Source organism: Cervus canadensis, chromosome 21 (genome assembly GCF_019320065.1).
Source record: "Cervus canadensis isolate Bull #8, Minnesota chromosome 21, ASM1932006v1, whole genome shotgun sequence".
Lineage (NCBI taxonomy): Eukaryota > Metazoa > Chordata > Mammalia > Artiodactyla > Cervidae > Cervus > Cervus canadensis.
The window spans coordinates 468,191-490,515 of record NC_057406.1 but is presented as its reverse complement, the minus strand read 5'-3'; the positions used below and the strand labels follow the sequence as shown (position 1 = coordinate 490,515).

The following is a 22,325-nucleotide window of genomic DNA, read 5'->3' as shown; positions in this document are numbered from 1 at the left end:
TTCTGCCCCCGCCCGCCCCGGAGACAGAGGCTGGAGTGCGGGCACACGTTTATTGCGGCCGAGCCGGGGGCTCAGGCGTCCTGGTAGTAGTTGTTGAAGTTGATGCGCAGCAGGAAGTCCTCCAGGTGGGGTTGGTAGCCTCGGTTCACCAGCTTGCTCACCACTGGGTGGGTGGGGGAGGTGGCGCAGGTTCAGTGCGCGGCTCAGTACCGCCCCCAGCCCTCCCCCGCCCCTGGGGTGCGTCACCTTTGAAGAGGAAATGGGAGTAGTACTTGAAGGCGCTGTAGGACTGCTGCATGAGGGCAAAGTTCGGGTGCTCGGGGCCCCGCGGGCCGCCAGCCGGGCCCCAGGGCTGGGAGATGAGCTGGCTGCGAAACTTGAGGACCAGGCTGAAGACGCTGTGGATGACGTTCATGACCGGCGCCGCCTTCTCGGTCAGCAGGCCCCTGGGGGGAGGCAGAGACTGCGGTGGGTGCGCCCGAGACGGGGGCGCGCCGCGGGCCCGCACCTCACCTGAAGACTGCCTTGTGCAGGTACTCGGCGTGGGCGCGCTGTATCTCCTCCAGGTCGCCCACCGAGGCCAGCTTGGCCTGGAACTCGCACCAGCTGACGTGCAAGATCTGGTTGGCGATGTAGCCCTGGGTGACCTTGACGAAGTGCTGCATCTCGTGCTTGAAGAGCTGCAGCTGGCGGAATTGCACCGAGCCGGCCGCCTGGCTCGCCCGCGCTGGAGGCGGGGGAGGGGGCAGAGTGAGTACAGCTGCGGGCAGCGTGGGCGCCTCGGGCCCACCAGGCTCACCTGTGCGCTTGAGGTGGAAGCAGACGTCCTTGAGCGTCCACATCATGAGCTTCAGCTGCAGCAGGAAGGAGAAGATGCCGCCGTACCTGCTCAGGCAGCCCTCGGTGACCACGATGTTGAGGGGCCAGTCGACCTGCCAGGGAGGCGGGCTCAGCACAGCTGCGTCCCGGGGCGACCCCCACCGCCCGCGCCAGGGGGCGCTGCTGACCTTGTACCTGAGCTCCAGGCAGCTCAGCACGTCTGGGGCGTTGGGGGCGAACGTCTCAGGCAGGAACTTGAGGGCGAAGGAGAGGTTGGCAGCGTGCGGGCTGTCGCCGTGCAGGCTGTACTGCAGGGCCTTGCTCAGCACCGAGTTGAGCACCAGGGGGCTGAGAAGCTCCCCGGGCGTCTGCCCCGCCCCGAGCTGCAGGGACAGGACAGAGAGTCCCAAAGCGTCCAGAGCCTGCCCGCCGCCCCTCTGGCACCTGGCCCACCTGGGCTCACCTTCTCGAAGAGCAGGTCGCTGAGGGACTGGGCGAACTCCCCGTCCTCCATCAGCAGGAAGTGCCGCAGCGCCTCGAAGTGCGCCCCGAGGTTCAGCTCCACGAAGAAGTAGTCGACCACAGCCTTGTTCACCAGGGAGACGCTGGCGAGAGGGGCCTGGCGTTACTGACCGTCAGGGGGCGGGGCGGGGCGGGGAGGGGGCGGTCAGGCGGGCGCTCACTGGGCAGCCAACGGGGCAGTAACGGAGTGCTTCATGAGCACAGGCAGCGGCAGCAGCTCGCTGAGCTGCACAGCGCTCTCGTCTGCGTCTGATGGGACCCCGGTGTCCTCGGGGAGGGCGAAGGCTCGGGGAAGCCCGTGGTGCAGGAGGCGGGCGACGGGAGGCTCTGCTGCGGGGTGACAGACTGCAGTCACGCGCTAGGGACACGGGGCCAGGCTGCCTCTGCCCGCCTGCCGTGGCCGGCCCACTCACACATAGCCTCATAGCTGTCCGGGTACTGCTCCAGGCGGTACTGCCCCGCCAGGCCCGCCAGGTAGGCCTGCTCCCGGTCCCAGCGCTGGGCCGCCGCCTCGCCAGGGTCAGGGCTGCTCTGGACATCTGCATCCTCCTAAGACGACCCAGCCTCGAGGAACCCGCCTCCTTCCCTCGTGGGAGAGGAACAAGCAGGCAGGCAGAGCAACACCCCCCCCCTCACCTGTCACCCAGTCCCAGGACGGAGCCCTCCCTGCCCATGAAAGGCCCAGCACACCCCCCCACCCCTGACCTGTGAGCCGAGAGAGAGGTCCCTGGAGTCCTCACTCATCCCCAAGCCTAAGCAGAAGAAATGGGCAGAAGAGGGGGTCAGGACCAAATGCCCGCAACAGGGCAGCGCCACCCCCACCCCCCTGCCGGCCACCCTGTCCTGGGCTCACAGATGCCCCCAGGGGCAGGACAGCTCTGGGCCCCACTGACCTGGCTCTTCCAGGGTGCCATCTCCCAGAGCAGCGGGTACAGCCTCAGCAGACAGCGAGGCCTGGGGGCCACCCTCCTCCCTGTAACCAGGGTCTGGTCCGGCCACCTGTGTGCTGGAGCTGCCTGAAGCTGTCTCCACAGGCAGCTGCGGCGTGTGTTCCTGGGCTCCCGAGCTGAGGCCCAACTGGGGCCCGGAGTCTGGGGGACCCAATGGGGGCCTGGGCAAATTGGGCTCTGCTTCCCCTGAGAGGACCCCCAGCATCACACTGGACTGAGAAACGTGTCCATGGACATTCCACCGTGGCCGGGAGGGGGCCACATCCCACACATTCTCCCCCACCCTGATGTTGGCGTCAGACACGTGTCCATGGACATTCCACCGTGGCCGGGAGGGGGCCACATCCCACACATTCTCCCCCACCCGGATGCTGGCATCAGACACGTGTCCGTGGACATTCCACCGTGGCCGGGAGGGGACCACGTCCCACACATTCTCCCCCACCCGGATGCTGGCATCAGACACGTGTCCGTGAATGTTCCACCGTGGCCGGGAGGGGGTCACTCCAGAAACACAGCCCCCTCTGGGAACGCCAGGCTCCGCCCCGAGGACCTGCACCATGGCCGGACAGCACTCCTCCTGGGGGGAGGGGTGCTGTGGGGGGTCCGGGCCACAGGTGTCCAGTGGCTCATGAGTGTCCTCCCGCAGCTGCTGCCCTCTGCTGCCCAGGCTGCCTCTTGCAGTCTGGAGCGCCCCTGCAGAACCTGGGGCAGCCACAGCGGGCCTCAGGATGGTTCTGAAGTCATACTCCTGTGGCCCGAAAGGTGCTGAGTCCACTGCCGTGGACGGAGCCACGGGGGGCAGGGTGGAGCCAATGGTCTGCAGTGCGTCCTCCAGGACAGGGGCCGAGCCGCTGAGCCTAGGCTCAGCCCCCTGGGCCACAGGCAGGAAGTCTCTGAGGCTGAGGCCCGCGGAGAACGGCCCCGGCTCCTCTGCCTGCACCCACAGCAGGCCTGCCCCTGGCCCCGCACCACAGGGCCCGGCTCCTGGAGACTCGAGGGGCTGCGGTGTGAGTGCGCTCTGCCCATGAGGGCCAGCCGGTGCCGCCTCCCGCGGCTCCTCACACCCGGGGTCACAGCTGCTGCCTCTATCGGGGGGCACAGGGCCCAGAAAGGAGGCCTGAAACACAAGCGTACATGGGTTCCCCCTGGTGTCTGCTTCTGTCCTCCAGGTTCAGTTCTACACCCAATACTCAAGCCCATGAAAGGGGACAGTGGGGACACATGCCAGGCCTGGGGCAGCCAACTCAGAGCCCACTCTCCATGGCCTGGGTCCTACCTGGTCCCCTGCCCGTGAGTGGGCACTTGTCTGGGAGCAGGCACCAGGGAGGACGGCCGGCTGCTCTAGGGGCCTCCCCTCGGCCACGGCCTCTAGCATCTCCTGAAATAGAACCAGCAGGATGTGAGCGGGGAGCACCTACGCAGCGGGGCTTACGCAGCCCCGGCACAACTGCCAACTGGGCGGGGCTCACACAGCTGCCCAGAGCCTGGTTGGCTTTCCGCACCGCCCGTGTCACTTGAGGGCAGCCCAGCCTCTGCCAGTCACGCCCCTCTGAGCACCCGGTGAGAGTGTCACCCGAACCCCACAGTGGGCACACAGTGGGTCTGTGTGTGACTTCAAGGCTCCTGAGTCCCCGAGAGCCCAGGGAAGAGCTCCTGGGTGACAAGTGGCAACACCTGAACGCGCTTCTCATCTTCCAGGAGAAAACGAAGCCGTGCGCTGGCCAGCCTGTGCCTCCGGACCTTCCACAGTGCCTTCTGCTCCCGACGAGCCGCCTCTGCAGACAACTTGCTGTAATGATCCACCAGTGCCTGCCTGCAGCCACCCAGACAGGACGGGTCGCCAGTCACCCCACTGTCCAGCCAGTGCCCCGTGCGGGGGGCCCCCCGACGGGAAGCCTACCCCCGAGCACCTTCCCCAGGTGGGCAGCTGGCCCCTGGGAGCCCCCACAACATCTGCAGGGCGTCACTGGGCATGTCTTTCTGCCTCCCCGCCAAATGGGAGCCCCTGGCGGGCAGGCACAGTGAAGTCACCCAGAGCAAACCCCAGAACAAGCCTCCCCACAGCCTGAAGCACAGGGGTCAATGTGGGCCGGGGGGCCACACCCTCTCGAAGGCGCGACCTCGGCCCTCACTGCCGGCGGTTCTTGTGCTGCCGTGCCAGCTCCAGAGCACCGAGAGGTGATGCAAAGGGCATGGGGTAGCGGGAACATCTCACTTAATTCAAAGCTGGCCATGTTACACCCAATGATGGGGACCCTCTCACCAGCACGAAGCTGGTTTCAAACCCAGACTGGCCATTTTTAATTCAGCTGCCACAGGCCTGGGATACACCTTCCACACCTAGTTTCCTCCACATGTAAACAAGAGAATAACATCTACTCACACACACATGTGTACACACCCAAGTCAGGATGAATGCACACAGATACACGTGCACTCAGCACTGACTGGCTCTGTCACAGCTCCACCAACAGCCCCCGGGGTCAGGACCACTGACCAGGGGACGAGGAAAGGGAGGGGGCTCCTTCTGAGGCAGCTGTGCTGTCAGCTCGCAGGAAATGCAGGGAGGGAGGGAGGGAGGTCACAGCACAAGACAGACTCCTGGACGCCGTGCTGGGTAAATCCCTGTCTCTCAGTCAGGCTACTAACAGGTTTAAAGACAAATTTAAGGAACAGAGGCAGTTTAACTTAAAGGAAACAAACAGATAGAGACAGGATACAAGCATAGCATGTGGACCGAGCCTGGATCCCAGTCCACACAGAGCAACTGCAAGAAGACCGAGTTCAGACCGCTACTCCTCCTGCCTAAGCAGACACCTGAAAGGTGCCAAAATACTGACAAAAGGTAACCGACCATCACAAAGGTCAAACCAGCCACGACGTCCAGGAAGGCTGACCCGGCGCGGCACGGCACCCCCAGCTGCCCACCTGGCCTTCCTCTCCAGCTGCTCCTCCAGGGCCCTCAGCCTCCTCTCCCGGTCCCGGAGCTCACGGGCATAGCTGATGTCCTCATCCAGCTCCTCCTGCCTGGCCGCCCGGCGTCGCTGCAGAACACCCCGTGAGGCCCCGCTGGTGAAGCTGACCCCTCGAGCCCGCGCTCCCCCATCCCACCCCCCACCAACCCCCCCCCCCACCTCCTGGTCCTTCACAAACTGCTCCTTCAGCCTCTGGAACTGCTCTCGCTTGCGGGCATCCGAGGCCATCCGCTCCGACATCTGCCGATCTGCGACAAGACAGTCAGGGGCCGTAGTGAGAAGCCCCAGCAGGTGGCCCCCGACCTGGAGAGGCAGGCGAGCCACACGCACCACTGAGCGCCTGCAGGACCCTGGACGCCGCCTCCCGGGCCTGGACAATTAATTCCTGCTTTGCAATTTCCATCCGTAATTCCTGAAAAAGACCACCAGCGACTGATACGTCTGACCTTTCACCCCCCCATCCCTGGGACAGCCAGGGAGAGGGGTCTGCGCAGACCAGGCCTGGGGGTGCCGCGCCTGTCCTGCACGGCAGTGAGGCTGGTCCCCAGGCAGGTGACACCCTCTCTCAGAGCGATCCGGGGCCAAGACCCCAGCCTTCCCGCCCACCCTGGAGGAGGCCAGACTGGGCCTCCCACAGGGGCCAGCCCCCTGCAAGCCCAGGGCTCGCCCCTCCACACGACTGGTTCTTAGGGGTCTGCCCCGCCCACAGCTTCCTGCTGCCCACAGGTGCCAGGACTTTGCATCAACCCCTCCCCAGGGCACAGGACACTCAAAGCTCGGGCCTCAGTGCACCTGACCCTTCTGAGCAAGACGGGGGTTCAAGGAAGCCACTGAGGCCAGGAGCCTCAGGCCCTGCTGCCACGGCCTGGCCAGGATGGGGCTGCCCGGCGCCCGGCCCACCCCGGGAGGGGAGGAGAGGGCCCAGGAAGGCGGGGCTGCGGTGCCCTCACCTTCTCCTCCTTGCTGACGGAGCTGTGCCGCGCCACCCTCTCCATGCGGCCCACGTAGATGGCGCAGTCCTTCTCGACGTCCTTCAGCTCCTCGAGGGAGAAGATCACGGAGATGCGCGGAACCGGGACATCGGAGCAGCAGAGGTAGTGCTGCGGGGCGGGGGCACGTGAGCCCAGGGACTCGCAGACACAGCCCACCTTGTCTCCCGCGTGTGACCCATGTGGACAGCCTGCTCGGGAGTACTGTGCTCCTCACTTACACCCTCCACAGCTCCACAACAGCAGGTGTGGGTCTCTGCGCAGGGCCAGGCCGCCCTGCAGCAGAGGCCATGACTGGCTCCCACAAATGAGGCTCCAAGAAAAGGAGGGAAGGCCCAGACACACCCAAGGCCTCCCTGAGGTCAGCCCAGCCCACTCCCGAGTCAAGCCCACGTGTAGCCCCACCCACCGTGGAAGCCCCGCCCCCCCAGAGCCAACACCTGGGCAGCTGCTGGGGCTCATGGATACTGGAGACGCCCCTAGCCAGCCCTGAGCCCATCCTGGCCACTCTAGCGTGCTCCTCTCAGCCCTGCACTCGGCCGGCCGCTGCTCCCAGCTCTGGCCTGAACCTGGCTGTTGCACTGCCGGGAGCCCCCAGTCCACACCCGCCAGCCTGTCCAGACACCAGACAGCACCTCCTGCAGGGGCCGCCCATCCCACCCACTGCCACTGGCCATCTTCCAGGGGCCTTGGCTGCATGGACACCAGCTCAGGGCTCTGTTCCTGAGCACAGCCGAATCCTGAGACCCCTCACAGGACTCCTGGGTCCATCCTCCTACGGACACAGCCCTTCCCGTCCCTCTAGGATGGTTTCCAAGGTGGGTGGGGGGGAGCCCACTGCCCTTTTGGCCTCTGAAACGCCTTCAGCTTTCCTCCCATCTTTGAAGGAACACCAGAAACTCAACAGAGCCGCTCATGAAACTCTCAAGGGGACTGAGGCTGAGGTCACCCCACCCTGGCTGGAACACTATGGACCCGGACTGAGGGCAGATGGGCTGGCAGCGTGGGGCTGGCGGAGGCCAACCACTCGCCCCTCACCCGGGGGCAGCAGAGCTTCAGCAGGTTGATGGTCTTCCCGCAGACGTACACGTCGTGGGCGATGTGGCTGAGGAACACAGGGACGCAGTCCTCCGCCTCTTTGGAAATAAGCACGTAGCCGTGGGTCCAGTAGAACCTGTCTGCGTGTGGGACAGCTCGCTCAGGCCTGCGACCAGCGCGGCCCTAACCGAGGCGATGGCGGCATCCCCGCCCGGCAGCAGCCCCCACCTACCTCTGAAGCCCAAGTACTCGTGGTTCACTTGGATCATGAACTCGCCGTAAACATCTCTGAAGACCCCACTGTACACCCAGTCGTGGATGAACCTGCGCGTGTGTGGAAAGGGGTAGGTGAGCTGGGCGTGACGTCCACAGGGTAGAGAGCTCCGCCCTGGGAGTGGGGGAGCGGCAGTCCAAGCCCACCTATCCTGCCCCTCCACGGCTGCGCTCTGCGTGGCCCCGCCCCCACCCCGCCCCCGGAGCCGACCCGCCCTGCCCCACCGCGTGTAGGGCTCGCAGCTGGTCTTGAGCAGAGACAGCAAGACCGGGTAGTGCTCGTTGCTGCAGTTATCCAGGGCCTCCTGGTAGAGGTAGGAGAGCAGCTTCACGCCCTGCAGACAGCAAGGGGGGCTCAGCTACACCACACGCAGCAGGGGGAGCCCTGCTCTCCCCGGAGCCCACCAGCCCTCACCGTGGGGAAGGCAGCCCTGGGCTCTCCTCCGCCAGAGCCAGGGGGCGCAGCGCCGACACCGCAGAGCTCAGCCAGGTACCTGCACACAGATGCAGGGAGGCCAGGTGAGCAGAGAACCCAGGCCCTCCCCTGCCGTCCACATGGTCCAGCTTTAAAACCGCCTGCACCTCAAGCAGCTCAGCTTTGAGCTTCCTGTCAGACCCCTCCCAGGGACCCCATGCATCCCCACTTCCTTCCCAGGTCTGGCCAAGACTCTGAGTCTACGACCCTTCCCCACTCCTGCCGCTCTCCCTCAAGACGCCCTCCTGCACCCACCACCTCCCCCAGGTCACCACCTCCACCATCCTGAATGGCTACCAAGTCCCCTTGGGCCCCCCATCTCGCCATCCCATTCCAGGCTGTGCTCCCCTCGCGCCCTCCAGACACCTCCAGGCTCAGCCTCCCCCCCCACCCCGCCCCGGCGCCCCTTCTCCAGCCCCGGGGCCTCCACACTCCTCCCCTCTGCCTGCAGGAACTCCTCTCCACTGAACCCACCCCCCAACTCCTAGTCCTCCACTTTCCCTTCTCCAGATGGCACCTGCAAGCAGGCACTCTGCCCATGTTCACTGGCAGGCACCAGGTCTGTCTGTAGGGACCCTGTGTGCCTGTCAGGCAGAAGCCCTGATCCTAGGTTGGGCCTCACAAACTCAGCTGGGTCAAGGGTCATCCAGACGCCCACCAGGAGGCCGCCCACCACCTGGCATGGCCCATGCCTGCCTCACCAGCCACCAAATCGCACGCCGAGGCTCACCTGAGCTGCCGGCCCAGCTTCTTGAAGAGAAAGCCGATGGTGAGGAGGCTCAGGGTGGGCGGGGTGGAGAGCACGCAAGCGCGGTAGTACTGCAGGTACCGCCTCAGGCCGCTGGTGAAGGCCTGTGGGGCAGGGGGCTGGAAGCTCAGAACCTGAGAACAACCTGGGTGCGGGAAAAAGTTGGGCCTCCACCCCCAAGCATTGGGCTCCATTTTCCAAGGAATGGGCATCTGGGTCACATGCGGACACCCAGCCCAGCCAGAAGCCCAAGCCCACTGCAAGCCCCCCCCCCGGGCCAGCTGCACCAGCAATCTGGACCTTGCAGATCCTGGGCAGCTGGGCTGTGCGCACAGACGCCAACTCCCAGTGGGTCTCTGGCTGTTCAGGCCACTGGGGTCCTGAGGACACCGGTGTCCGGGGCAGTGCCCAGGAGCATGGCCCCAGTGCAGCTCACATACTTCCAGGAGCTTGCTGGAGCGCTCCAGAGCAAACGTCAGGCACCCAGGAGACTGCTGTCCTGTCCTCCATCCCTGACAGTCAACACGGCAGTCCTGTCTGGGTTTCCCTCTGCCCTCCCAGCCCCGCTCAGGCCCATCCTAGAATCTGAACCTCGTCACATCACCCCAGCAGCCCTGCTGCGATGCCCGAGTGCAGAGGGCCCAGCCCAGTGGCCTGCGCTCTCCCTCAGGCCACACGCCCCCCCACAGCTGCCCACTGTCCTGGGGGCCTGCCCAGTGGGCACCGACGACAAGGCTTTCAGGCAGACCTGGTTCAGTCCCGCGCCAGGGGGACCAGGCAGCACGTGCTCCCTCCACACCACAGGCCGGCCCCCGGCCCCAGCACCCAGCACAGCTGCCTCCCACAATCTCACAGCCCCAACACATCCACCCAGTTTTCCATGCAGTGATAGGCCAGGCAAGACATGGTCCCTGGCCACCATTCCCAAAGGGCCACTGACAGACTCTGACGTCACTGAGGGGAGTATGGTCTGGCTCAGAGGCCCCGGGGCAGGCCTGCGTACAGCGCCCGGGGTCCCGCAGCAGTGTGAAGCGGGGCCGCACCTGGAACACGAGGCCCTTGCTGCAGGAGGAGTCCAGCACGGGCTGCAGGGAGAAGTGGCTGAGGCGCGTGTAGTGGGTCCCGCACTCCGCCACCTCGGAGAGGAGGCTGCTGATGCTCTCGGGGGATGCTCCTGAGACATGGACACCCTGCTTCACCGTGAAGGCCTGAGCTGGCTGGACAGGACAAAAGTGAGGTCATTGGGGTGGGGCTGCCTCCCATTCCACCCAGGCACCCAAACTCGGCACTGTCCTGAGCACCCCGAGGCTGGGCGCCCCAAACCCAGACACACAGGGAAGGCACAGGAGACAGAAAGCCTTCTGCCAGCAGGCTGGCACTGACATGACATGACATGTGAATGTCACGTGAATTTTAAGATTTAAAGAAAACAAAATAAAACAAAAACCCAAAAAAGAGAAGTCCAACACCAGATGGCTTCACTGGAAATTCTACCAATTAAAGAACATCAATTGTTATTAAACTCTTCTAAAACTTAAAGAGGAACACTTCCTAATTCTAAGAGGTCAGTATTGTCCTGATGCCAAAGCAAGATACAGACATTACAAGGAAAGACTACAGACCAACATCCCTTATGAACACAGATACAAAAATCTTTGAGACGATATTAACAAACTGAATCTAGCATCATGTTAAAGAGTTATACACTATGACCAAGTGGGTTTTATCTCAGGAATGCAAGGGTAGTTCAACATACAAAAATCAATGTAAGACACCACATTAATAGAATGAAGGAAAAAAAATTATACATATGATCATCTCAGCTGATGCAAAAAAAGCATTCGACAGAAATCAATTCAATCCTAAAGGAAATCCATCCTGAATACTCATTGAAGAACTGATGCTGAAGTTGAAGCTCCAACACTTTGGTCACCTGATACAAAGAGCTGACTTACTAGAAAAGATCCTGATGCTTGGAAGGATTGAAGGCAGGAGGAGAAGGGGACAACAGAGGACAAGATGGTTGGATGGCATCACTGACTCAATGGACGTGAGTTTTCACAAGCTCCCAGAGATGGTGAAGGACAGAGAAGCCTGGCATGCTGCAGTCCATGGGGCTGCAAAGAGTCGGACATGACTGAGCAACTGAACAATACCTTTTCACAATTAAAAACACTTAAAAAACTAGGGAAAAAATGGAACTGGCTCAGCAGGATAAAGACTGTGTGTGAAAAATCCACAGCTCGAATTATACTCAGTAGTGAGAGACTGAAAGCGTCTCCCCATGATAAGGAACAAGGCAAGGACGCATGCTTTCACCACTTCTCTTCAACGTAATACTGAAGTCCCAGACACAGCAGGTAGTCAAGGAGAAGAAATTTTAATATGCAGACTGGAAAGGAAGAAGTAAAATGATCTATTTGCAGGTGACATGATCTTATATACTGAAAATGCTAAAGAATCCACAAAACATGTGTTAGAGCCATTAAATGAATTCAGTGAAGTACCAGAATACAAAATCAACATACAAAAATCATTTGTATTTCCATACACTTGCAATGAAGAATCCAAAAAAGGAAAGTAAGAAATAATTCCGTTTAGAAGTGCAATATAAGAAAAAGTACTTAAGTAAATTTAACTGAGAAGGCAAAAGACTTGTTAAAGTGAAAACTAGAAAACACTGCTGAGAGAAATTAAAGACCTAAATAAATGCAAAGATATCCCATGTTCATGGACTGGAGTGTCTAGTAATGTCAGGATAATACACCAGGGACTCCCCCGGCAGTCCAGTGCTTTCACTGCAGGGGGCAGAGGTTCAATCCCTGGTCCAGGAAGTAAGATCCCCCATGCCACAGGCAACTAAGCCCACTCGCAAAAGTGAATGACCCCACAAGTTGTAATGAAGATCCATCATGCTGCAACTAACACTCGACACAGCCAAATAGATAAAACAGGTACTTAAATACATAATGATTCACCCAAAGCACCCTGTGGGTTCAGTGCCACCCATATCATTATCCCAATGATGCTTTTAGCAGAAATAGAAAAACTCACCCTAAAATCCATATGGAATTGCAAAGGGCCCCAAATAACCACAACAATCTTAAAAAAAAAAGAAAAAAGCTGGAGAACTCATACCTCCCAAGGTCAAAACTTTCTACAAAGTTTTGGTCATCAAAATAGTGTAGAACTGGGGGACGTCCCTGGTTGCCTAGAGGTTAGATTACGGATTTCACTGCCCTGAACAAGATTCAATCCCTGGTCAGTGAACTGAGATCCTGCAAGATGAGGGGTGTGGCCACAAAAAAAATAGCACAAAAAAATATTGCAGGACTGGCATTAGGACAAACATGAAGATCAATGGAACAGAACAGAGTTCAGTAATAAACAACTCACATATAGTCAACTAATGTAAGGATACCAAGACCATACAATGCGGAAAGAAGAGTCTTTTCAACAAAGGGTGCTGGGTAAACAGAATATCTACATGCAAAAGATTAAAGCCGAGCCAAATGCAAAATGAACTCAAAACAGATCAAATATCTAAACTGTAAAGCTAACACTATGGGACTTCATGGTGGCGCAGTGGCTAAGAATCCACCTGCCGGTACAGGGTGCAGGGTCCAACCCCTGGTCTGGGAGGATCCCACACGTGGAGGAGCAACTAAGCCACGCAGCACCACTGCTGAGCCTGTGCTCTGGAGCCTGAGAGCCACGACCGCCGAGGCCACGACTTCCGAGAGCCACAACTGCCGAGGCCACCACCACTGAGCCTGTGCTCTGGAGCCTGAGAGCCACGACTGCTGAGGCCACGACCGCTGAGGCCACCACCACTGAGGCCATGACCACTGAGGCCACAACTGCTGAAGCCCATGCGCCTGGAGCCCATGCTCTGCAACAAGAGAGGCCACCGCAATGAGGAGCCTGAGCACCACAGTGAAGAGTAGGCCCTGCTCGCTGCAACCAGAGAAAGCCTGAGCAGAGCAATGAAGACCCAGTGCAGCCAAAAATAAATAAATAAATGAAATTATTTTAAAAAGAATAAATCCAACACCATGAAACTCTTGGATGAAAACATGGAAACATAGAGGCCTTGGATTTGGAGATTTCTTAAATATGACACCAAAAGTATAGGCAACAAAAGGAAGAAAATAAACTGGACTTCATCAAAATTAAACTTTGTACTTCAAAGCATACTATCAAGAGTGTGAAAAGACAACCTACAGAATGAGAGAAAATATTTGCAAATCATATATCTGGTAAGGGATTAATATCCAGAATGCATAAAGAACTCCTACAACTCAAGAGCCCAACTCAAAGATGGGCAAAGGGCAGGTGACAGCACAGTAGGAGGCAGTGGTCTGCAGGCTGAGGAGACACTCACTCTGTGAGCACCTCACCCTTGTACCGCCAGCATCCAGAACAGTGGGTAAACACATTTCTGTTCTCTGATCAAAAAAAAAAAAAAAGGCAAAGGACTAGAATAGACTTTCTTCCAAAAAAGATATACAAATGAAAAAGTGCTCAGGAGCAGTACTCATGATGGAAATGCAAATCTAAACTATATGAGACATACATACACTGCCAGGTATAAAACAGATATCTAGTGGGTGGCATTAGTGGTGAAGAATTCACCTGCCACTGCAGGAGACGCCAGAGACGTGGGTTCAGTCCCTGGGTGGGGAAGATCCCCTGGTGGAGGAGATGGCAACCCCCTCCACTATTCTTGCCTGGGAAATCCCATGGACAGTGGAGCCTGGCAGGTTACAGTCCATGGGGTCTCAGAGAGTCAGACATGACTGAACACGCAGGACAGAACAGTGGGAAGCTGCTATATTACACATGGAGCCCAGCCTGATGCTCTCTGACAACCTGGGTTGGGGGGGATTGGTGGTGAGGGGTGGGAGGGAGACTTAATAGGGAAGGGATACACACACACACACACACACACGCACACACACACACATACACATATATATATAGTCATGATTGATTCTCATTGTTGTATGGCAGAAATCAACACAACACCAAAAAGCAATCATCCTCCAATTAAAAAATTAAGCATTTTGATTTTTGGGAAAAAAACTATAATGAGACACCACTTCACACCCACTGGGACAGCTATTATTTACCAAAAAAGGAGTGGGGGGATAACAAGTATTGGTGAGGATGTAGAAAACTGGAACCCTAGAATAATACACACTGCTGGAGGGAGTGTAAGGGTACAGCCATGGTGAAAAATGGCTTCTCAGAAAGTTAACAGAATTACTGGGATTTCCTTGGTGGTCCAGTGGCTAAAGACTCTGTACTACAATGCAGGGGGCCCAGGTTCGACCCCTGGTCAGGGAACTAGATCCCACATGCTGCAACTAAAAAGGCCCTGCATGCCACAATTAAAGATCCCGAGTGCCACCACAGACCCGGTGCAGCCAAATAAACAAACCAAAGAGAAGCAGCACAGGACCCGGAAAGTCCACCCCCAGGAACACACCCTGAAGAACTGAATGCACCCCTGTTCACAACACACTATTCAAAACAGACAGAAGGTGAGATCCACCAGAGCGTCCATCAACTGGCTAACAAAATAGCAAGGGAGAGAGGGAAAGACACACCCAACTGAATGCAAAGTTCCAGAGAATAGTGAGCAGAGATAAGAACGGTTTCTTAAATGAACAGTGCAAAGAAGTAGAGGAAATCAATAGATTGGGAAAGACTAGAGATCTCAAGAAAACTGGAGATGTCAAGTGAACATTTCATGCAAGGATGGGCACGATTAAGGACAGAAGTGTAAAGACCTAACAGAAGCAGACAAGATTAAAAAGAGGTGGCAAGAATACACTGAAAAACTGCACAAAAAAGGTCTTAATGACCCAGATAACCACAGTGGTGTGGTCACTCACCTAGAGTCTGACATCTTGAAGCCTGAAGTCAAATGGGTCTTAGAAAGCATCACTACTAACAAAGCTATTGTAGGTGACAAAATTCTAGCTGAGCTATTTCAAATCTTAAAAGATGATGCTGTCAAAGTGCTGCACTCAATATGTCAACAAATTTGGAAAACTCAGCAGTGGCCACAGGACTGGAAAATGTCAATTTTCATTCCAATTCCAAAGAAAGGTAATGCCAAAGAATGTTCAAACTGCCATATAATTGTGCTAACTTTGCATGCTGGTAAGGTTGTGCTCAAAATCCTTCAAGTGAGGCTTCAGACATATGTGAACTGAGAACTTCCAGATGTACAAGCTGGGTTTAGAAAAGGGAGAGGAACGAGAGAGCAAATCGCCAACATACACTGGATCATAGAAAAGCAAGAAAGTTCCAGAAAAACATCTACTTCTGCTTCATTGACTACGCTAAAGCCTTTGACTGTGTGGATCATAAAAAACTGTGGAAAATTCCTAAAGAGATGGGAGTATCAGACCACTTTACCTGTCTCCTAAGAAACCTGTATGCAGGTCAAGAAGCAACAGTTAGAACCTAACATGGAAAAACAGACTGGTTCAAAACTAGGAAAGAAGTACGTCAAGGCTGTATATTGTCACCCTGATTATTTAACTTGTATGCAGAGTACACCATGCAAAATGCCAGGCTGGATGAAGCACAAGCTGGAATCATAACTGCCAGGAGAAATATCAACAACCTCATATATGCAGATGATACCATTCTAATGGCAGAAAGTGAAGAGGAACTGAAGAGCCTCTTGATGAGTGTGAAAGAAAAGAGTGAAAGCTTGGCTTAAAACTGAACATTCAAAAAAATAAGATTATGGCATTACTTCATGGCAAATAGGTGCAGAAAAAGTAGAAGCAGTGACAGATTTTATTTTTCTTGGGCACCAAAATGCAGATGTAGATGGTGACTGCAGTCATGAAATTAAAAGATGCTTGCTCCTTGGAAGGAAAGCGATGACACACCTAGACAATGTATTAAAAAGCAGGGACATCACTCTGCCTACAGAGGTCCACAGAGTCAAAGCTGTGGTTTTTCCAGCAGTCATGGATGGATATAGAAGCTGAACAATAAAAAAGGCTAAGGGCCAAAGAACTGATGCCTTCAAACTGTGGTGCTGGAGAAGACTTGAGAGTCCCTTGGGCAGCAAGGAGAATAAACCAGTCCATCCTAAAGGAAATTGACCCTGAATATTCATTGGAAGGACTGATAACTGAAGCTGAAGCTCCAATACTTTGGCCTCCTGATGCCAAGAGCCAACTCACATGGCAAGACTGAGAGGAAAAGCAGAAGAGCGCGGCAGAGGACGAGCTGGTGAGATGGCATCACTGACTCAGCGGACGTGAATCTGAGTAAACACCGGGGGACGGTGAAGAGCAGGGAAGCCTGGAATGCTGCAGTCCACGGGGTCGCAAAGAGTCGGACATGACTTAATGACTGAACAACAACATATGTGTAGAAGACTTTCTAGGTTTAAAAAGGAAGGAAATTCTGACACAGACTACAACATGAACGACCCTTGAGGTCATTATGCTGAATGAAATAAGTCAGACACAAAAGCACAAACACTTCGTGATTCCATTCATATAAGGAAAATCATTTTTTAAAACTGAAACAAGAAGACCATCCCCAGGGAGGCTGCCAAGACAGTTTCCTGGCCACACCTCACCTCCTTACCTGGCAGAGGGAGAACGTGGTGGACACGACTCCGATCAGGACGTTGAGTGCGTCCTTCACCAGCTCACACTCCTTCACCAGCACGGGCTGTGGGGCCTGCAGGAGGCTCCCGCCCAGCACCTGTAGCTCCCCTTGGCGAAGCCGGCAGAATCTGTCAAAGGCGTCCCTTCCCGCCTCGGTGAGGTAGGGCTCCTCTCGGTGGCCGGGGGGGCTGTGGGGACAGAGCGGGCAGCGAGCTGAGGTAAGCAGGAGGCAGGACAAAGAGCAACTCAATAGCATGAGATCTCTAAGGCCAGGTGAGACTCCCCATTGCCCCCCAGTCTGCGTCCAGCAGGCCCATCAGACAGCACTGCACAGAAAGTGTCCCCACCCAGCCCACGCCCACTGTGTATGTCCCCACACAGCAGTCCTCTGGCTGATGACTCGCTCGCTTGTGATGACCTCTACGTGGGAAACAACACGCAGGCCCTGAGCAGCACAGTCACAACCGCACAAGTGTCCATCAGTAGATGGCTGGATAAAGATGCGGTCTGTCCACACAGAGGAACATTAATCCAGCCTTCAGGAGGAAGGAATTCTGACACAGTGTGTCAGATGCTACAACACGGAGGAACCCTGAGGGCGTAACGCTGAGTGATTAACCCAGTCGTGCACAAGGACAAGTGCTGCATGACCCCTCCTCTGGGGTCCCCAGAGTCACAGTCACAGAAAGGAGATGGTGGAGGCCAGGGGCGGGAGGAGAGTGGTGGAGAGTATGATCGGTATGATGAAGACACAGTCTCAGTTTGGGAGGATGAAAAAGTTCTGGAGAGGATGGTGGTGATGGTCACCTAACATGAACGTGCTTAACGCCACTGATATAAACTTCAAAAGGGTTAAGATGTTAAACTTCATGTCATAGGATTTTATCACTCTCTGCCCAAGAAAGCACAAAGATCATACAGAGCCAAAAGTTCCCTGAAATTCTAGGAGAAAACAGGCACCTGCCTGCCCTAGGGTCTCTGCCTACGGGGTTTCTGCAGGATGTTCAAGAACAGGGTCTACCAGCCCGGTCACACTGTTCAAAAGAGGCCAAAGAGACAGCACCATTTTTTAAGTATTCCTTTGGAAACCATCAGCTCCTACTGAAAGCATGAGAGCTGTTTTTTAAAGTCCACTGGAAGTAGGTTCTTAATAAAAGCAGCCCAGGAAAAATCTTAGAACTTGCTAAAACCAAAAATGCTTCTTGATGGACAGTGCACCATAACGCGCTCTTTCTCTCATTCAGCAAAAGCAGGGGCCAGAGCAGTCAGGCGGATGAGCCCATCCCCACAGGGCCGGCGCCGCTACGAGACACACGCTGCGAGGAGGTGTGATGTGCCGCCTAGGAGAGGGGCCCTAAAGGGACTGCGGGAACGGAGATGCTGACAAGAAGGCCAGGGGAGCAAGGCCACGCCCAGAGCAGTGTCCCTGGGGGCGGGAGTGGCCTGCGTGAAAGCCTGGAGATGGGAGGAGAAAGGGGCCAGGTGCTCTGGGCTCAGCAAGGGAGGGCTGAGGGCGGGGGCCCACGGCCAGTCCCAGTGGGCAGGGCTGAGGGGTGGCGGGCAGAGCAGCGTACTCCAATCTCCATCCCTGGAAGGTGATGCTGGCCAAGCGGAGGATGGCCAGGCAGGCAGAAGCGGGTGGGCCAGTCCTGAGCGTCCAGACCAGCAGGTGGGCCCAGCCAGGCCACGATAGCAGGCCGCGCTCCTCAGGGCAGGGAGAGCTGGAGGGGAAGAGGAGCCTCTGGAGTTCCAGGGACCCCCAAGCTCCAGTGCCGCGGGAGCCACCCCACGTGCACTCGGGCATCGGCCTCTGGCCACTCTCCCGGGGTCAACCCCCTTGGTGACTGAGAGTTGAGGAAGGAAAGCTCGTGAAGGAAGCACCACATTCACACTTGTCCCCACCGAGAACTTGGCCCTTAACATCACAAAACCACTTCCCCAGAAAGGGTGACAGATGCAGAGGTGCCAGCAGCAGGGAGACCCAAGCTGGCTGGCAGGGTGAAGCATAGGGGCGGGGGTCCTCTGGGGTCTCACGCAAGGGCAGAGTTCACAATCAAGGGCTGTGGCTGCCAAGGAAGCCTTGACTTCCCATTCGTCAGAGTTCCTGGCAAGAAACTAGCAAGTGGCTGGGATCCAACTGCAACAGATTCCCAAGAGCCTCCAAATGAACTTGAGCAATGGGCTTCAGAGGGGCAGGGGCATCTGGTTACGACAGAAGAGGCAGTGGAAGAGCCGCAGGGTGGCCACTGTCTCCTGCAGGGGCGCAGGCTGACATACTGGCCACCATCCTCCTTGAAAGGACACCAAGAAGCAGTCCTCACTCTGGAGCTGTGGGGTCAGTTCTGCTTCAGGGGGACACTGAGGAGATTAAGTGCATTCACAAAAGGGGACAAGAATGTTGACCGGCTGAGCAATCATGTCTCCTACTAAAGAGAGATCTGAAAAACTGAGCCTGGAAAATCGGGAACTGGCAAATGAAATCCACTAATGAATATTCACAAAAGGAAGTAGTAGCTGCTTGATGGCCATGTTCAGACTTGTGAGGGGTTTGCAGCCAGCAGGTGATTAGATCTGCTGTGTACATACAAGACAGGTGAAGACCGAACAGGAAGTCATAGGGCAAGGACGCTCCTGGAGGACAAGAGAGCCACCAGAGCCGACGGTGTTTGGGGAAGCAGGGAGGGGCCCTGCCTGGGGGAATCCACGCTGGGAAAGATGCGCATGCCAGGAAAGCCCCTCCAGTAGGAGCAGGGCCCACATAACACCCCGAGCACATGCTCATCCCAGGGAGGCCCCACAGGAGCCAAGGCTGCGTCGGAAGGCACTCGGCTCCCTGCAGACTCCACCTCTCTCCCTCACTGCTCCCCAAGCTGGCATCCCCCAGAACTGTCAGCAGAGAAGAGGTGCCCAAACATGTGGGAGACAGGTCCTCTACCCCCACTCTGGGAAGCTGCGAGACACCAGCACGCCATGGGCTGAAAGATCCGGCATCAGAGCACCCATCAGGGAACACTGCAATGATGGGCTTCCCTCAGGGAAGCACCACCCTCAGGCCTCTCAGGTGTGAGAAGCACTCCGTCAGCAGCACCCCGTGCCCAGCACCAACCACAGAGCCTGCCACCTCGACCGGGAGCTGCCACGGCCCGGACGTGAGCCGTAGCCATCACTGGCTCAGTGGGAACTTCCACAGGTTTCTCCTGGTGGTTCTCTCAACCCTCAGGGCAGACAACTTGCACACAGCTTGACTAATAGTTCCAAGTCTCTAATCTAGGCTGAGTAAAGGCCACATTGGAGGGCAGGGGAGGAGCAGGGTTTGCATTTAGGGCAAAGGCTTACAAACCATCCAACTTGCTCCCAGCATCTCCGCTTGCTGGCCTCGTAGGTGAGCACAGCGTCCCACAGGTCAATGTCTGGCGTCATGCCCGGCTCAGACTGGGAGTCAGGAGTCAGATTGGATGCTGACTGGAACCCTTCATCTTCCGACTGATCCACGCTCGGAGGGACCTGGGCCGTGAGAAAAGGACTTCACCTGCGGCATGGTGTCTGGATTCCACCCCAGTGTGAGGAGAGTTCCAGGAACCCTTCCACTCGCTCCCATTCACTCTATGGGAAAGACCCGGAAGAACATTTCTTCTCTTTTTCTCAAGCACACAAGTTACTACACCATGTTTTTGCCCCCAGTGAGTCATTTAAGAAATTAAATTTATTCATTATCAATTTCCAATTTCACACAACATAAGCTTATTGAGGCTTATGAGCCTCAAAATAACTTACAATGACATTTTCCGTAACATGTCTCTAATCCGGAAATTCCATTTTGGGGAATCCAGCACAAAAAAAAAAAATCACATAGAAAAATTCACTTCTCCCAAAGTGTTTGCTATAGCATTATGGTTGGAAACAATGTAAATGTCTCCCACTAAAGGAACAACTGAATAATAACACCACATCCTTTCAGCAAAGCTACAAAATGCAAAGGCAAAGGATGATTAATGAGGTCTGAAAAATCCCACTTCATCCAGAAAAAAGCATATAACACTGCACAGAGAGCCAGGAGACATGATTTTTGGCACCTATGGCTACTGAGTACTTGAGTACTCAGGGAGGAATCAGACTTACTTCATCTTGCATGCCATGCTGTAGAACCGGCCTGACAGTGCAGGAGACGTAAGCTATGAGGGTTCGATCCCTGGGTCGGGAGGATTCCCTGGAGAAGGGAATGGCTACCCACTCCAGTATTCTTGCCTGGAGAATTCCATGGACAGAGGAGCCTGGTCAGCTACAGTCCAAAGGGGTTGGAAAGAATCGGACAGGACTGAAGTGACTTAGCTGGAATGCCGTGCTCAGCCGCCTCTGACTCTTTGCAACCCCAAGGGCTGTAGCCCTCCTCTGTGGACAGAATTCTCCACACAAGAATACTGGAGTGGGATACTTCTCCCGGGGGGGTGGGGGGGGGGGGCGGGGATCTTCTGACACAGGGATTGAAACCGAGTCTCCTGCACTGCAGGTGGATTCTCTACCCTCTGAGCCACGAGGGAATTGAAACATCAACTGGAAGGCAACAGAAATGACTGAATGGCAGATAAAAGAAGACAGTGGCATGGGACTCGCGTCTGCGGGGAGGGGGCCGCTGGGAGTCCGCACCAGTATCCCCACCCCACAGCTCAACCGCCAGTGCTGGACTCCGGCTGTCCTCCCTTTGCCCCACTGGAAGGAGGGTCAAACGAGGCGCTTCCCAAGCCGGAGGAGCAGGAGACAGGAAGCAAACACTCTACCTTGATGGCCAGTCCGGAGAGGTCTGCGCTGTCCGGCACCGGGGGCAGGTCCAGGCGGACGTCCAAGTCGGCCGTGCGGCTGTGCACCAGGGCTCCGAAGAGCGAGACACGGGTGTCCCTTTCAAACCTCCCCCCGCAGGGGTCGCCGTACGAGAAGAGCCCAACTGCGGGCAGTCCGGTGCCCGGTGCCGCCTCCATCACCTGCCGCGTCTTGCGGACCAGGTCTCGACACAGAGACTCCTCTCCGGAGATGAGCGACCGCACGTCCGCCTCCAACTCACTCAAGTCGGCGCAGTCGTAGCCGCCGTAGGGAAGGGCTCTCCCGACCGGCCGGCTGTGCAGGAAGATGCCCCGCCGGCGCCGCCGCACTCGCGGGGGCCCGCTGCCCGCCAGCCGCACCAGCAGCTCCAGGACCGCGCCCAGCTCCTCCAGCGGCTGGCGCGGCGCGGCCTCCAGCCCCTCCACCAGCTCTTCCAGGCGGTCTGCCTCGGCGCCCAGGCCGCCCACTCGCAGGTCGAAGGACAGCATGAGGATCCTGTTCTTCACCGGCAGCCTCGGGAGGCCGGGCTGCAGCCCGCGGCCCTCCTCCTGAAAGAGGCCCGTGAACAGGGCGTCGTAGGCCACCCTCTTGAGGCCCCGCTTGGCCTTCCTGCGGCTCCCGCGGCGCGGGCCCGAGGGAACCTTGACGGCCGGCAGGAGGACCTCACACAGGTCGTCCACCAGCTGCGGGACGCTGGCCATGCCTCCACCTCACGCCGGGGCCGCGCGCGCAGCCGGACTCGCCTTCTCAGGACCCCGGAAAAGCGACGAACCACAGAGGTGCCGCCGAGGACGGAGCGTGGGCCCCTCAGCCTGAGGAAGGCGCGCGCGGCCTGACCCGGCTTCTCAGGGTCCCCTCAGCCAGAGGAGGCGCGCACGGCGCCGCCACCGCGTCACCGCCGCGCGACCAGCCCGACGGCGAGCGCGAGCGCGCCGGAACTGCGTCACCCGGGGGCGGGCGGCCCGCGCGCAAGGGGCAGGCGTCCACCGACACTTCCGGCCTGGGTCCTCATTCCCGCCGGTGGGGAAACTCAGCCAGAACCGAACGAGTCAACTACACGGGGATCAAT

At 57.2% G+C, this 22,325-nt stretch overlaps 1 protein-coding gene across 4 annotated transcripts; it reads right to left on the bottom strand.

The window, feature by feature from the left end:
• Positions 1-31: 31 nt before the first annotated feature.
• TUBGCP6 (tubulin gamma complex associated protein 6) lies at positions 32-22,321 on the bottom strand. Of its 4 annotated transcripts, XM_043440659.1 has the most exons (25): positions 21,217-22,321; positions 19,782-19,945; positions 16,419-16,629; positions 9,836-10,009; positions 8,775-8,896; positions 7,985-8,063; positions 7,795-7,904; positions 7,529-7,620; positions 7,297-7,436; positions 6,220-6,369; positions 5,600-5,681; positions 5,429-5,517; positions 5,223-5,338; positions 3,969-4,107; positions 3,571-3,672; positions 2,235-3,411; positions 2,047-2,093; positions 1,755-1,890; positions 1,503-1,671; positions 1,283-1,424; positions 1,008-1,202; positions 800-932; positions 514-727; positions 247-446; positions 32-163 (listed from the first exon to the last, which is right to left on the bottom strand). In XM_043440659.1, the coding sequence occupies exons 1-25, from the start codon at positions 21,955-21,957 to the stop codon at positions 72-74; spliced, it is 5,016 nt and encodes a 1,671-aa protein (XP_043296594.1). In that variant the 5' UTR covers positions 21,958-22,321; the 3' UTR covers positions 32-71. The 4 variants fall into 4 exon arrangements, 3 of the variants coding, with proteins under 3 accessions (XP_043296594.1, XP_043296593.1, XP_043296596.1); XM_043440658.1 differs by having other exon boundaries at positions 514-932; XR_006264165.1 differs by lacking the exons at positions 32-163; positions 247-446 and having other exon boundaries at positions 589-727; positions 1,015-1,202.
• Between the last annotated feature and the right edge of the window lie 4 nt (positions 22,322-22,325).

Bases quoted from the DNA above. Each gene is read 5' to 3' on its own strand.
- TUBGCP6 (XM_043440658.1), bottom strand. From the start codon at position 21,957: ATGGCCAGCGTCCCGCAGCTGGTGGACGACCTGTGTGAGGTCCTCCTG. The intron at 19,946-21,216 runs GTAGAGTGTTTG...CTCACGGCCCAG, and splicing joins TCTCCGGACTGGCCATCAAG to GTCCCTCCGAGCGTGGATCA. The intron at 1,672-1,754 runs GTGAGTGGGCCG...GTCACCCCGCAG, and splicing joins GGACAGCTATGAGGCTATGT to CAGAGCCTCCCGTCGCCCGC.